The sequence below is a fragment of the Cnephaeus nilssonii genome, assembly GCF_951640355.1.
Source record: "Cnephaeus nilssonii genome assembly, chromosome: 16".
NCBI lineage: Eukaryota > Metazoa > Chordata > Mammalia > Chiroptera > Vespertilionidae > Cnephaeus > Cnephaeus nilssonii.
In genome coordinates this window covers 60520567-60533870 of record NC_137087.1, presented here as the reverse complement: position 1 = coordinate 60533870, position 13304 = coordinate 60520567, and the positions used below count along the sequence as shown (strand labels likewise).

Sequence of the window (13304 nt, the reverse complement as noted above, 5' to 3'; positions counted from 1 at the left end):
GGGGGGGGGGAGGGGAGGGGGAGGGAGGGCATATGCTTGGGTTTGCGATGCCCAAGTGCTGGAGGGCTCTCACATCCACGCCCGGTGATAGCTGTCGAGACGGTGTGAGAAATTCAGGAAAACATTCCACATTCTTCCCCTCACACTGTGCCCTGCGTGCGACCGGGCCGCCCCTCCACCTGGGTGTCCGGGGTGGTGCTCCCTCACCTCCCTCGGCTGCGGGTGCCTGCTCCCCAGCTCCCAGCCCCCAGCTCCGCTCGCCTGCCAAGGTGACGGCTGGCTTAACAGCAACCCACCGCGGGGCAGGGCTCCCCTCCCGGGGACAGAGCGGGCGTTCTTATCACTGAAAACGTCCGACCGCCTTCCGCGGCGCCCGACCCCTCTCACCAGCTGTGAGCAGAGCCATCAGCCGCTCATGAAAACACAGGAGCGAGCAGGCACATGGCACCCAGCCCGGCCTCTCGCTCCTTTCCCAGCCTCTGTTTCCAAACCACGCAGAGGCCGCCCCGAACTCCCTTCTAAGGCCTCCCCCAAGCCCCGTACCACCCCTGGAGAGAGGCGAGGTCGCACGTGGGATCATTTCCTCCCACACACGGCACCAAAGGGAGACTTTCCCGGCTGCTCGACAATGGCCTCTCGGAAGAACTTCTCGTCTTCCCATCTGCGGCCGCGGCAGCTGAGAGGACGAGGAAAAGTCCTGCCCGGGGACCGCGGTCAACGGACTCACGGAACCGGCCTCGCGGACAAACACGCTCACCGGCCGCACAATCGCCCGGCCGCGCACGCTGCGTAGGCCGGGGGCCCTGGGTCCCGGGGGGTGGGGGAGTGGCGGGGGTGGGGGGGATACAGGAGATAAAGCAAATGCACTCGGCGCCTTCTCTGCTGCCCATCGTCTGTGGCTGTAGCCATGATGTTATCCGTGATGTGTATTTCCAAGTGCCGCCTGGCTGGTGTGGCTCAGTGGTTGAGCGCTGATGTATGAACCAGGAGGTCAGGGTTCGATTCCTGGTCAGGGCACAGGCCCGGGTTGCGGGCTTGGTCCCCAGTGTGAGGTGTGCAGGAGGCACCTGATCAATGATCCTCTCTCATCATGGATGTTTCTCTCTCTCTCTCCCTCTCTTTTCCTCTCTGAACTCAATAAAAATACATTAAAAAAAAAAAAGAATTTCCCAGTGCAGTTTTTACGCTGGTGGTACAGGTAAACCACCGGCAAAAGTACATTTTCTGCAGGAAGACACTCTCCGGCTGTTTTTCCGGAGGGACAAAGGTCACATCGCACCGATAGGAAACCTCTGTGGCTGCGAGGGGAAGCTGGACGAGGACAGTCCATCCGGGGCGCACTCCGAGCTGCTGAGGACACACACGTGCGTGACGTCGAGATCAGAGCCCCGAGGCACGGGTTTGTGGGAGGAAAGGCAGTGAGAAAACATACTCAGCTCCTGCCCAGCAAGGTCGCCATCCACAATCACAATTTGAAAACAACGAACCCCAACCCACAGCGACCCCGAGGGCGCGTGAGGCTGTCTGTCCGGGGGCCAGGCATCTGCTTTGAATTTTTTATCACTTTATTGTTGGAAGACTTGGGAGCAGGGCTAGTTCATGACATACCACGGATTCGGACGAGCCCATTTCCAAAGGGAGTGGTGAGCGGGGGCGGGCTCCGCCCGGGCGGCGTTGGGGCAGCCGGGCCGGACAGTAAGGACATCTGGATGGAGCCGAGGGCTGGGTGAGCCAGGACCTCGGCCGGGTCCCCTGGGGTTGGGGGGGTGGGCGCCAGGGCCCGCAGGGCAGGAACCGGGGACGCCTGGCGCTCCGAGCACTTGGGAACGGACGGGAAAGATGCTGCCCAGCCCGGCGGTAAGGCTTCCTTTTCTGGATCCTGAAAGCAGATGTGAGCCGCCCCCTAGAACAGCGTGACGGCTCTCTGTCGGCGCCCTGGCCCGGCCTGGCCTGCGAGGAAGGCCCTTGCCCCGGAGCCACGGGGCCTGGGGGAAGCGTGTCCCTCAGCAGCATCGGGCTGAGTCAGCATCTGACATGAGAGGACGGCGAGGAGCAGCTAACACATGAGAGACGGGGTGCCAGACGCGGGCCTCTGCTCCCCGGACACAGTCCCCGCTCCAGGCAAGCAGAGCCGCCTGCCCTTCCCTGCAGGGCCACGGCTCCCGGGGCAGGAAACAGCCTTCCCATCCGCCTGGCCGATGACAACTCGGGGCAACCTCGTCTCTGATGCCGTCCTGGTCGGCTGCACCCGCCCCCCAGCCAGGCCTGTCTCTTTCATGCACCCCCTGCTCCCCCGTATCAGCACCTCCTGCAGCCCAGGACTCAGGGTCTTGCACACTCATCAGTGAGCAAACGCAGTCACACCTGACGTACAGTCTAAATGCACCAGACACCATGGGGTGCACCCAGCACGTGAGCACGTGTGACATGTTGTCTAGGACAGATGCCGTGTCAGGGGCAACATGCCCCGCGGCAGGCATAGAGCTCCCTGGTTCACAGAAGCAGCGGAAAGATCTGCTGCAGGTCACCGGCCAGCAAGTGGCGGCAGAAAACAGACCCCAGGAGGCCCCGTCTTGATTCTCGGAACCTCACACGCAGGGGGGACCCTGAGGACGTTTCAGAAGCTGAGCACCCCCGATCAGTGTTCGGTCTGCACGCAGGACACCCTAGGCACACCCCCCGGCCAGGCGGAGGCCCCCGGCTGCAGGGCGGGGCGGGGAGCAGCCAGGCAGCCGGCCTCTGGCCTCACCCCTGGCCACAAGGACACGGAGAGTTCAACGCAGGTGACTTCCTGCGGCGCTGGCTTTTGGAGAGGCCAGTCCGTGAGTCAGAGGCTGGTGTGTCCGCCTGTCTGGCTCCCTCTCTCTCTGGTCAGGCCGCCTGAGGGGCTGAAGCGATGAGATAATGGCCACCAGGCTCAGGCACCATGAATCAGGGCCGCGGCCAGCTGAGTCACAGAGCGGCAGTGGCTCGGAGCACGCTGCGGGCGCCACCGGCCCTCACCCTGGCCCCGGGGCCAGACGCCCCAATACCACAGGCACCGAGAGCTCCTCCCCCTGGGAAGGCGCCAGGGCTGTGCTCGGGCCGCCGAGGCTCCTTGGAAGGAGCGCTGACACACCCTGTAACTCAAGAACCGGAGAGACCGCGGCTGCGGAAGGGCCGGAGGGCTGGCCACGAGGGACGCTGTGGCCACGGAGACTTGGCCGGCAGCGGTAGCCACTGTCCCCAGGTGACCTCACTTGGCTAAAAGGCGTCTGAAGTCACCAGTCCATTCAGAGTCCGTACAACCATCTGGCCTGTGTATAGTGAGCGCCGACCTTATGCTTGTCATCGCAAACAATTCACTGAGTGGGGGCCTAGCCGGCGTGGCTCAGGGGCTGAGCATCAACCTAGGAACCAGGAGGTCACAGTTCAATTCCCAGTCAGGGCACATGCCCAGGTTGGGGGCTCTATCCCCAGTGTGGGATGTGCAAGAGGCACCCGATCAATGATCTCTCTCATCATTGATGTTTCTCTCTCTCTCTCCCTCTTCCTTCCTCTCTGAAATCAATAAAAAAGAAAAAAAGAAAAAAAATATACTAGAGGCCCAGTGCACGAATTCGTGCACAGGTAGTCGGGCCGGTGGGGCCAGCCAGGGGGAGGGGCTGTGGGTGGTTGGCCAGCCGGTCCCGCCAACTGGTTGAACTCCCGGTTGAACTCCTGGTCGAGGGGACAATTTGCATATTTGCCTTTTATTATATAAAGATAGAAAGGAATTCACCGAGCTTGGGACCCCAGACCTCGCCCCTGCCTGGGCGACCTCCCAGCCCAGCAGGCGGGGGGAGGGTGTGGGGGGGGACTAGGGGGGTTGGGGGGGCTGGCCGGTCCGTAGATGGAGCACCACGGCCCCAGGCATGGCGGGCCCCTCTCCTCCTGCCCCAGCGCTCCGCGACGCCGAGGCTCATTGGAAGAGCCGCGTGTGAGCCGAGGGCCTGCGTCAGCCCGTACCGCTGCGCCCACACGGCCTGCCGCCTCCCAGGAAGTGCCCAGTGCAGAGGGCAGGCTGGGCTGGGAGGGGCTCCGTGCCAGGACGCAGCCAGGGCGCCTCTGTCCTTGTTCTCCCTGCTCGGGCCACTGCTTCCCACCCTTCCCACCAAGGTCCGACGCTGAGTCAGCATTTTCCACCACAGGACTTCCCTCCATCTCCTGACGGCCAGTCCTCACCCCAGGTCTGACCAAGGCCCATGGGGTTCCCCCCCGGAGCCGGGGCCGGGCCTCTGGCCAGCGCTGAGGTCACCCCTGCAGCCAGCGGGGAAGGAGGGAAGGACGAGACGGGCAGGGCCTGCCCTCCAGGCGGATCCCCTGCACGGGCACAGGGTGGGCGGCAGGGCCTGGGCAGTGAGCCCATGGGACCCGGACGGCCCTGCAAGCCCCGGACCTCCGGCCCCTGCGGAAGGGGCCCCAACGGAGCCCCACGGGGACGGGTTCTCCCCTTCACACCGAGAGTCCCTTCACCTTAGGACCTCATGGGACTGAGTCAGACCCGCCGCTTGGTGACTGCACCGTGCGGGGCTACGCGGGGGCTTTGGTCACATGGTCTGCGTTCAGGTCCCAGCTTCGTGACCTCGGGAAGCTAATGTCATTGGCCCTACCCCAGGGGTCACTGGAGGTGAGAAGGGACAAATACACCGAGCACCGGCCGGAGGTGCCCACACACGAGCGGCGAGCAGACAGCCTCGGCCGGAGCCAGCCAGCGTCCTCCTGGGCCAGCCCATCCCCTCACCTCCTCCTGGGCCACCCCAGCCCCTCACCTCCTCCTGGGCCAGTCTAGCCCCTCACCTCCTCCTGGGCCACCCCAGCCCCTCACCTCCTCCTGGGCCACCCCAGCCCCTCACCTCCTCCTGGGCCACCCCAGCTCCTCACCTCCTCCTGGGCCACCCCAGCCCCTCACCTCCTCCTGGGCCACCCCAGCCCCTCACCTCCTCCTGGGCCACCCCAGCCCCTCACCTCCTCCTGGGCCACCCCAGCCCCTCACCTCCTCCTGGGCCACCCCAGCCCCTCACCTCCTCCTGGGCCACCCCAGCTCCTCACCTCCTCCTGGGCCACCCCAGCCCCTCACCTCCTCCTGGGCCACCCCAGCCCCTCACCTCCTCCTGGGCCAGTCTAGCCCCTCACCTCCTCCTGGGCCACCCCAGCCCCTCACCTCCTCCTGGGCCACCCCAGCCCCTCACCTCCTCCTGGGCCACCCCAGCTCCTCACCTCCTCCTGGGCCACCCCAGCCCCTCACCTCCTCCTGGGCCACCCCAGTCCCTCACTCAGCTCAGGACCAACGGCTCTCAAGGCCCCAAACTCCAGTGTCCACATTCTTCCCCCAAACTCTGCTGTCCCGTGTCCGCCCTTCCCGCTGGGATGCTCGGCACCAGGTCTGTCCGCTGCCCGCCCTTCCCGCTGGGACGCTCAGCACCAGGTCTGCCCGGGGCCCCGAGGCGCTCTCGGCCCTCAGCTGCAGTGCCGTCTCTGCCCCTCAGCCCCTGGCGGGTCCTCGTTTGAGCTCTAAGAAGCGCTTAGGCAATCAGAGTGGTGGCGGGAAGCTCTGCCTGTCCCTCTGTCTGTCCCACAACCTGTCTGAGGGAGGGGCCAAAGCTGATCTGTCCCTGTCACCCACGGGCACACAGTAGGTGCTCACACATCTCTGGTTGGATGGCTCCGCTGTGCCCAGTGCCCGACAGTCCCAGCCCCACCGGGAGCCAATTTCTCCCGCGAACAGTGGGCCCCCGCACCCCCGACCGGAGACGTCACATACCTGGTCCCCAGAGCGTGACGCACTGCTGCTCGTGGGTCTGGCAGACGCCGTTGTAGCAGTAGCCATCCACGCCCTGGCACGGGTGCCCGTCGTGGAGGTACATGTTGGCCGGGCAGTGCGGGCTGGCCCCCGAGCAGAACTCCGGGAGGTCGCAGGCGTTGCCGGCGCCCCTGCAGGCCGTGCCCGCCGGCTTCAGCTGCGAGGAGAGGGCGGTTACCGCACGGCTCTGCGGGAGGGGCGTGCCCCGCCGGCCCCCTCGATGGACCGAGGCCATTCTCCGTGTCACCGAAGCTGTAAAGCCAGTCCCTCACGGCAGAGGGATCACTGACTAACAGTCCTGCTCGGGGACAGGCGCTGACCCTATAAGGGGTTCCAGAGCAGCCTTGTCAGCATCGGCAGCATTAGGGGTGTCTGCCGGGCAGACGGGCCGGGGCGGGGAGCGTTGCCTGGGGGACTGGCTGATTCTTAGGAAGGAGATCTGCAGTCACCAGTACTTTCTGATGGCTCTCCACCGGCCGCGCTAGCATTTGCCAGCAAGTTGACAGAAATAATTCCACGGGCACCATCGCCATGGCTACTTCACGCCACCCAACCGCGGGTGGGAGCCTGTCTGTGGGCGTTAGGGGGCGCGGTGCCGAGGAACAAGGCAGGAGGGGGGGGGCAGCAGGAGCCCCGGCCACGGCTCCTTCCTGGGGCTGAGACATTAGGCCCCGGGGGCTTGTCTGAGGCTGCAAGGCCAGGGCCCTCCCTGCCTCACCCCCTTCCGAGCACCTCCCGCCGCCAGCTGCCCGTGCCGGGCGCCGCTCTCGTGGCCTTGTCAGCGAGCCACAGGCGGGAGGGGGACAGGGCGCCAGAAGCAGAACGTACATTGTAATGAGCGCCTGACTCAGGAGACTCCCGCAGCGGAATGCCGAGACCAATGGCTTCATTAAAAATGAAATTCTAGCCCAGCTGGCGGGGCTCAGTGGGTGAGCGTCGACCTAGGAACCAGGAGGTCACGGTTCCATTCCTGGTCAGGGCACAGGCCCGGGTTGCGGGCTCGATCCCCTGTAGGGGGCGTGCAGGGGGCAGCCGATCCATGATTCTCTCTCATCATTGATGTTTCTCTCTCTCTCCCTCTCCCTTCCTCTCTGAGATCAATTCAAAACAAAACAAAACAAAAGAAATAAAGTGTCACAGATGACTCAGCATAAAACTATGCAAATCATCCTGCCTCCTGCGCATGCTGAGCCGCCCGCACCGGGGTGGGGGGGACCGGGCAGGACTCACCTGGCAGTGCTCACAGCAGAGCCCGTGTGCGCAGACGGCGCCCGGCATCAGGGTGCAGGTGGAGGCGTTGCAGCAGCGGTTGGTGCATTCCTGCGGAGGACAGGGCCGTTGGACGGGGCGGGGGGGGGGGGGGGTAGGGGGGGAGCGACCCCTGTGGGCGGCCAGTGCACCTCAGGTGGCTGCAGGAGGGAAGGCAGAGCCCGACAGCCCAGCCGAGGGTGAGCGTCGCTGTGAGGAAGCGAAGCTGCGGGCAGTGTTTAGGGCCGAGTGGTTGGGGGGCCCCCGGGAAAAGCCAGCTGCACCCCAGTGCCTTCATGAGGGTAAGGAGGCTGGACAGGGAGGTGGCGGGAGTTCATCCACCAGCTGCAGCCGGGGCTCCGCGGGGAAGAGGGGCCCCGGTTACCGCAGGGCTTCCTGCAGCGAGGTGTTTCGGGATCACAAAACACTTTGAACTTACTTATTAAACACATGCATAGCCCTGGCCGGTGGGGCTCAATGGTTGAGGGTTGACCTATGAACCAGGAGGTCACGGTTCGATTCCCGGTCAGGGCACAGGCCCGGGTTGTGGGCTCGATCCCCAGTAGGGGGCGTGCAGGAGGCAGCCGATCCGTGATTCTCTCTCATCACTGATGTTTCTATCTCTCTCCCTCTCTGTTCCCCTCTCCGAAATCAATAAAAACATAAAAAATAGAAATATACGTAGATGCATTCAAACATTACTCTTCCAAGACTGCCCCGGTCGACCTGATTCAACCTGGAACACGCCAGCAGGAAGCGAAGTCAAACCGACTGAAGGGCAGTTCCTTGAGAGGCAACCGGACGGGGTGGCGAGACTCCCGCTCAGCCTGACCAGTGACCCTCGGGGCAGAAACGCTCCTGAGAGTGACCGAGGGGCCGAGAGGGTCGTGGGCTGTGCCCGTTGATTGGCAAGGGTTTTTTGTTTTTGCATTTTTTAAAAAATATATTTTTATTTCACAGAGGAAGGGAGAGAGAGAGGGGTCGGGGGGCGGGGAGAGAGAGAAACATCAATGATGAGAGAGAGTCATGGATCGGCTGCCTCCTGCACGCCCTCTATTGGGGATGGAGCCTGCAACCCGGGCCTGTGCCTGGACTGGGAATTGAACTGTGACCTTCTGGTTCATCGGTCGACGCTCACCCACGGAGCCACGCAGGCCGGGCGATTGGCAAGGGGCTGAAACAGAAAGATGAAAGGTTAGGTGTGCTGCGCTCCCCGGAACACAAGGGAGAGGAAACGGCCTCCGTGGCTGTGCTGGCTCCACAAGGACCCGGTTTCCTAACAACAGAAACAGGGGGTGGACGCCTGTGCTCGGCCTCACCCCCAGGGCTGCCCGCGCGGCCCGGCGTCTCCGGGGTCCTGGGCCTGCCAACGCGCCGACAACGCGGAGCGCAGACATCTCCGAGAGAAGCGGAGTCCTCGGGAGAAGGGAGCGCTCCTGGCGTCTTTAGTGCTAGTCTGTCCGTGCCCTTTAACGTTACCCGACGTGTGATCGTGCTGAAGGGTTTATGTACCACAGGCTGCAATGAAGCCAGTCTATACTATTTTAATGTACAACGGTTCACTCCTAGCACCCGTCCTCCGTGACGGCATGTATAATTGGTGCCGTTCATTGAAGAAGGAGGTGTTGTGGGTAATCCAGAGGCTGTGTGGCTCAGCTGGGAGCCTGACCCGGACCCTGTGTAAGAGGACGAATTACACGCCAGCGCAGCGTCCTCCAGTGCTCCTGCTGCACACACATCCCGAGTCATTAGCCTTTAATTTGCTCACGGACTGTATAAACATCTGGAGAGTGTAACATACACAGCGAGATAACACTGCTGAGCAGGCCCGCGGAGCCGCCGGGACAGGGTGGGCGTCCAGCTCACGGAGTTACACCCGGACACGTTTGGAAACTTGTCTGTGTTTTTTAAGGGGCCCCTCAGCTGCACCCCGATTGGTGCCACCACATGCACGCGACGTCGCTGTTCACGACGGTCTAAACGGCTCTACTAACGACTCTGTCGCCAAATCCCGGGGTGCCCGTTCTAAGCTCAGTCAGCCACCCTGAGCCTGGGCCCCGAGAGCCTGTAAGAACTCTCCCTCCCCACCCCCCCAATCACTAAGGAACGTCAGCAGCAGCTCACAGGGAAACGCAGCCAAGGAGAACGGCCTGGACTCCAAAGGGGCTGATGGAGTGAGAGCGAACTGCGGTCAAGGGCCATCTGCAAGCCTGGCACCCGGGCCGGAGACAGGGAGCCCCGCTGACCACCCCCCCGCCCCGCGGGGAGAGCGGGTGGGCTGTCAGGAGACCCTCCTGGTGGACAGGAGCCCAGGGCCCGTGCGGGAAGCTTCCAGCAGAAAGCTCGACCCAGAGCCCACTCCTCCTGCAGCGGCGTGTTCATCAGAAGAGACCAACGCCTCCCCCGATGATGCGTTTATGATTTTAGGCCCAGCAGAGTCAGCGGAGCCTACGCACACGCGTCTGCAAGAAGGAAGAGGGAAGAAGCCCTTAGAGCTCCTCCGCAGACGCCCTCATCGCCGTTCCCGCGCGGCAGGTCCTGCGCAGACACGGATCCTAAATCACAGCCACCTGGGACGAGACACACGCAGCTCTGACCACGGCGGAGGCCACTGCTGGGCGCGAGGGCAGAGCTGGTTCCCCGTGTGAGGGGGGGAGTGGTTCTGACGCACCGAGGTGGAGACACAGAGAGTGGGCCACGGGGTGTGTGGGCCACGAGGTGTGTGGGCCACGGGGTGCGTGGGCCACGGGGTGCGTGGGCCACGGGGTGCGTGGGCCACGGGGTGCATGGGCCACGAGGTGTGTGGGCCACGGGGTGTGTGGGCCACGGGGTGTGTGGGCCACGGGGTGTGTGGGCCACGGGGTGTGGGCCACGGGGTGTGTGGGCCACGGGGTGTGGGCCACGGGGTGTGTGGGCCGTGGGGTGTGGGCCACGGGGTGTGTGGGCCATGGGGTGCGTGGGCCATGGTGTGTGTGATCATGGGGTGTGTGACCACAGGGTGTGTGGGCCACGGGGTGTGTGGTGGGGGTGGGGGTGCCGGTGGGGGGATAGGGATGACTGGGGTGCTGCTTGAGGTGGTGAGGGTGGTGGTCACATTGGTGCTGTGGTGATGATGATGATGGTGTTCATGACGACGATGAGGATGGTGATGATCATGGTGGTGATCATGATGACGATGAGGATGGTGATGATGGTGGTGGTGGTGGTGGTACCACAGGAAGTGGTAGAGGTTGTGGTGGGGTGGGTGGTGGTAACATGGGCGTTGTGGTGATGATGATGGTGGTGGTGGTGGTGCCACAGGAGATGGTGGTAAAGGTTATGATGGGGTGGGTGGTGGTCACATTGGCGTTGTGGTGATGATGATGGTGGTGGTGGTGCCACAGGAGATGGTGGCAGAGGTTGTGGTGGGGTGGGTGGTGCTCATGGTGAGGGAGGTGGAGACAGGGACGGTGCTCATGTTACCATGGGGGGCAGGGGGGGGTGCAGGATGCTGGCGGCCGAGCTGGGATGTGGAGTGAGTGAGGCAGGGCGGGAACTCCCGACCCCACAGTCGTGGCTCCACGCGGAGCCGCCCCCTTCACTGAGGGGAACCGTCAGTCACACGGGGCTCGAATCACCGACAAACCACTTCTAAGCCGGCGTGGCCTCTCCTGGGAAACACGCGTAACGTGAGCGAATCCGCTTTTTTCTTTTCGGAATTAACAGTCTCCAAGGACCTTCCCCCGCACACCTCATCCCGCAACAACTTCAGTTCTCCTCCACGGACCTTCTGAAGAGTTTCTGTGCCCCCGTCCCGAGGCCCTGCTTCCGCACAGCCTCCACCCTGTGCATCGTGAGCAACACCCACCCGCTGTGGCCCACACCCCTGATAAACCACCTACAGCCCCCCCCTCATTCACCCCGCCCAGCACTCTCATCGCACCCTCAGGCCCAGGCCTCCATCCCTCCCGGGGGGTGGGAACCTCAGACGCCGGAGAGGGACGTGAGGAAGATCCCACAAAGTTGTTTGTTGGATGACACAGGAGTTCCAGGTATGTCCCAGAGTCTCCGCACACCCGCCCCCCCCCAGCGCACCTCTGACACACGCGCTCCTGAGCCCGCCTGGGAGCGGGCGGAGCCGCCCTGAACTCGGCACCGCGCCAGCTGGCACCAGGGATCCCGCGTGCGGACCCTGCAAGCTCCTCGCTGGGACTTACTCTAAACACAGCCCCCCCCCCCCCCCAGCTTCCGGGGGGCCTTGATTGACCAGGCGGCCTCGCTGTCTCCTGTCCTTCTCTCTCCCTCCCAGATTAACAAGTGGCTGAGACAGTTTTCATGCTGATGAACGTGAGCTGGGGCCCTACAGCAGCAAGGCCGGTCCAGTGCCGGCGGACACTGGGTGGAAGGAGCCCTGTGCGATGACAATGCTCCCGCTGTCGCTCACGGCTTTTAACCAGCAGGGAGGCGGGAGGCCGGGCCTCGGTCCCGATCCCGCATACAGAGGCGGCCGCGGCGGCCACGTGGGCTTCCCGCTTGGGAGGAAGGGCTCGGTGAACAGGAAATGTTGCTCATTCACGCTCCCCTCCACTCACAGGCGCCGAGGGGAAAGGTGCGCGCCAGCCGCCAGAGGCGCCTGCCAGGCCTCTCCAACGCCAAGCTGATGCCTCTTCCTCTCGCCAAGAAGACCCCGCCCGTCCTTAGAGAAGGTTCTCACCCCCTTTCCCCCCGCCCCGTTAGTCCTCACCCGAGGATATTTCCCCATTGGTTTTAGAGAGAGTGGGAGGGAGTGGGAGAGAGAGAGAGAGAGAAACATCGATGTGAGAGAGACACATCGATTGGTTGCCTCCTGCACAGGCCCAGACCGAGGCCTGGGATCGAACCTGCAACAGAGGTACGTGCCCTTGACCAGAATCGAACCTGGGACCCTTCAGTCCAAGGGCGGATGCTCCAATCCCTGTGCCACGCCGCCTGGGGCAGGTTCTTACCTTTTTAAGCCAGTGGTATAACATGTTCCGTGCGACTGTTACGTGTGAGAAGGCCACGGGCTTGCCAGGCGTGTCCGAGGGGGCCATGCAGGGCTTGGCCAGCCTGACTGTGCAGCCTTCCACTGGGCTGCACGGTCCCTCCCAGCCCTCCTGGCGGCCCGGACACCAGCCGCGCCCCGGAGGCGGCGCTTACCTCGGGCTCCCCGCAGTCGCACTCCTCGCCTTCCTCCACGTAGCCGTCCCCGCACTTGCGGCCCCCGAAGGCCGGCCGGACCTCGGGCAGGTTGAAGAGGCACATCCCCACGCCCTTCTGCAGGCTGGCCTCCAGGTCCTTGCGGCTGCAGCTGCTGAACACCGCGGGGAACGGGAGCCTGTGCAGGGAGGAGCGGGGTCAGCGGGCAGCGCCACGGGGCCGCCCCTGCTGGGCGGCCACTCCTGTCCCCGCCCCGACACCTGCCCTCGGGCCCACGGGGAATCAGTGAGCAAAGGCGTGGGCATGCGGTGTGACACGAGGCACCTGTGGCTGCATTCCTTTTCTTTTTTTTAAATATATTTTTATTGATGTCAGAGAGGAAAGGAGAGGGAAGAGAGAGAGAAACATCAATGATGAGAGAGAATCATGGATCAGCTGCCTCCTGCACGCCCCCCATTGGGGATCGAGCCCGCAAACCGGGCCTGTGCCCTGACCGGGAATCGAACCCTGACCTCCTGGTTCATAGGTCGACGCTCCACCCCTGAGCCACGTGGGCCGGGCTCGTCTCACTCTGTTCACATGCATTTCCCCAGGGCCCGAGCGACAAGAACTGTAGGGGCAGGCGTGCCCCAAACCCCGAGGTCGTACTACTCAGTGAGAAAGTGGGGCCCGCCGACCCACCACCGGCTCCCACTCCCCCACAGAGGCTGCCAGGACAGCATTACAGTGGATCCCAGTCAACTGGCCCAACCGGGCATGCGGCCCCATTTCCCCACGCGCCACGCTTCCCGCCGACGTGGACTCGCCGCTGTCTCCTGACTGGGTCTGGCATCTGGTCAAGACCACGCCGAGCGGGGGACACGGCATGTCCGCGCAGTTTTCTGTCCATCGCGGCTGATTAGCTCCGGAGCCTCATCCTGATGGACCAACTCGCCCGTGAATGCAGGGGGGCTCGGACTTCTCCCCCACAGGGACCAGGCCTCTCTACTCTCAGACCCTCAGCCAGGAGCCAGGGCCTGGGCCTGGGCGGGGCTGACATCTGGGCGGATCCTGCCCAGGGGGGCCGTGGGCCTTCCGA

The 13304-nt window shown here is 63.8% G+C and overlaps 1 protein-coding gene across 2 annotated transcripts in view; it reads right to left on the bottom strand.

Moving 5' to 3' along the window:
- Window positions 1-13304, bottom strand: part of ADAM12 (ADAM metallopeptidase domain 12) — a 176348-nt gene that overhangs the window by 24192 nt on the left and 138852 nt on the right. For both annotated transcript variants that reach the window (XR_013814711.1, XM_079793191.1), the window contains exons 12-14: window positions 12227-12404; window positions 7052-7141; window positions 5783-5978 (exon numbers count right to left, since the gene is read on the bottom strand). Coding sequence is in view for 1 of the 2 variants with exons in the window: in XM_079793191.1 (XP_079649317.1) it covers window positions 5783-5978; window positions 7052-7141; window positions 12227-12404 (464 nt within the window). In the remaining variant the exon portion in view is untranslated. The remainder of the gene's footprint in view (window positions 1-5782; window positions 5979-7051; window positions 7142-12226; window positions 12405-13304) is intronic.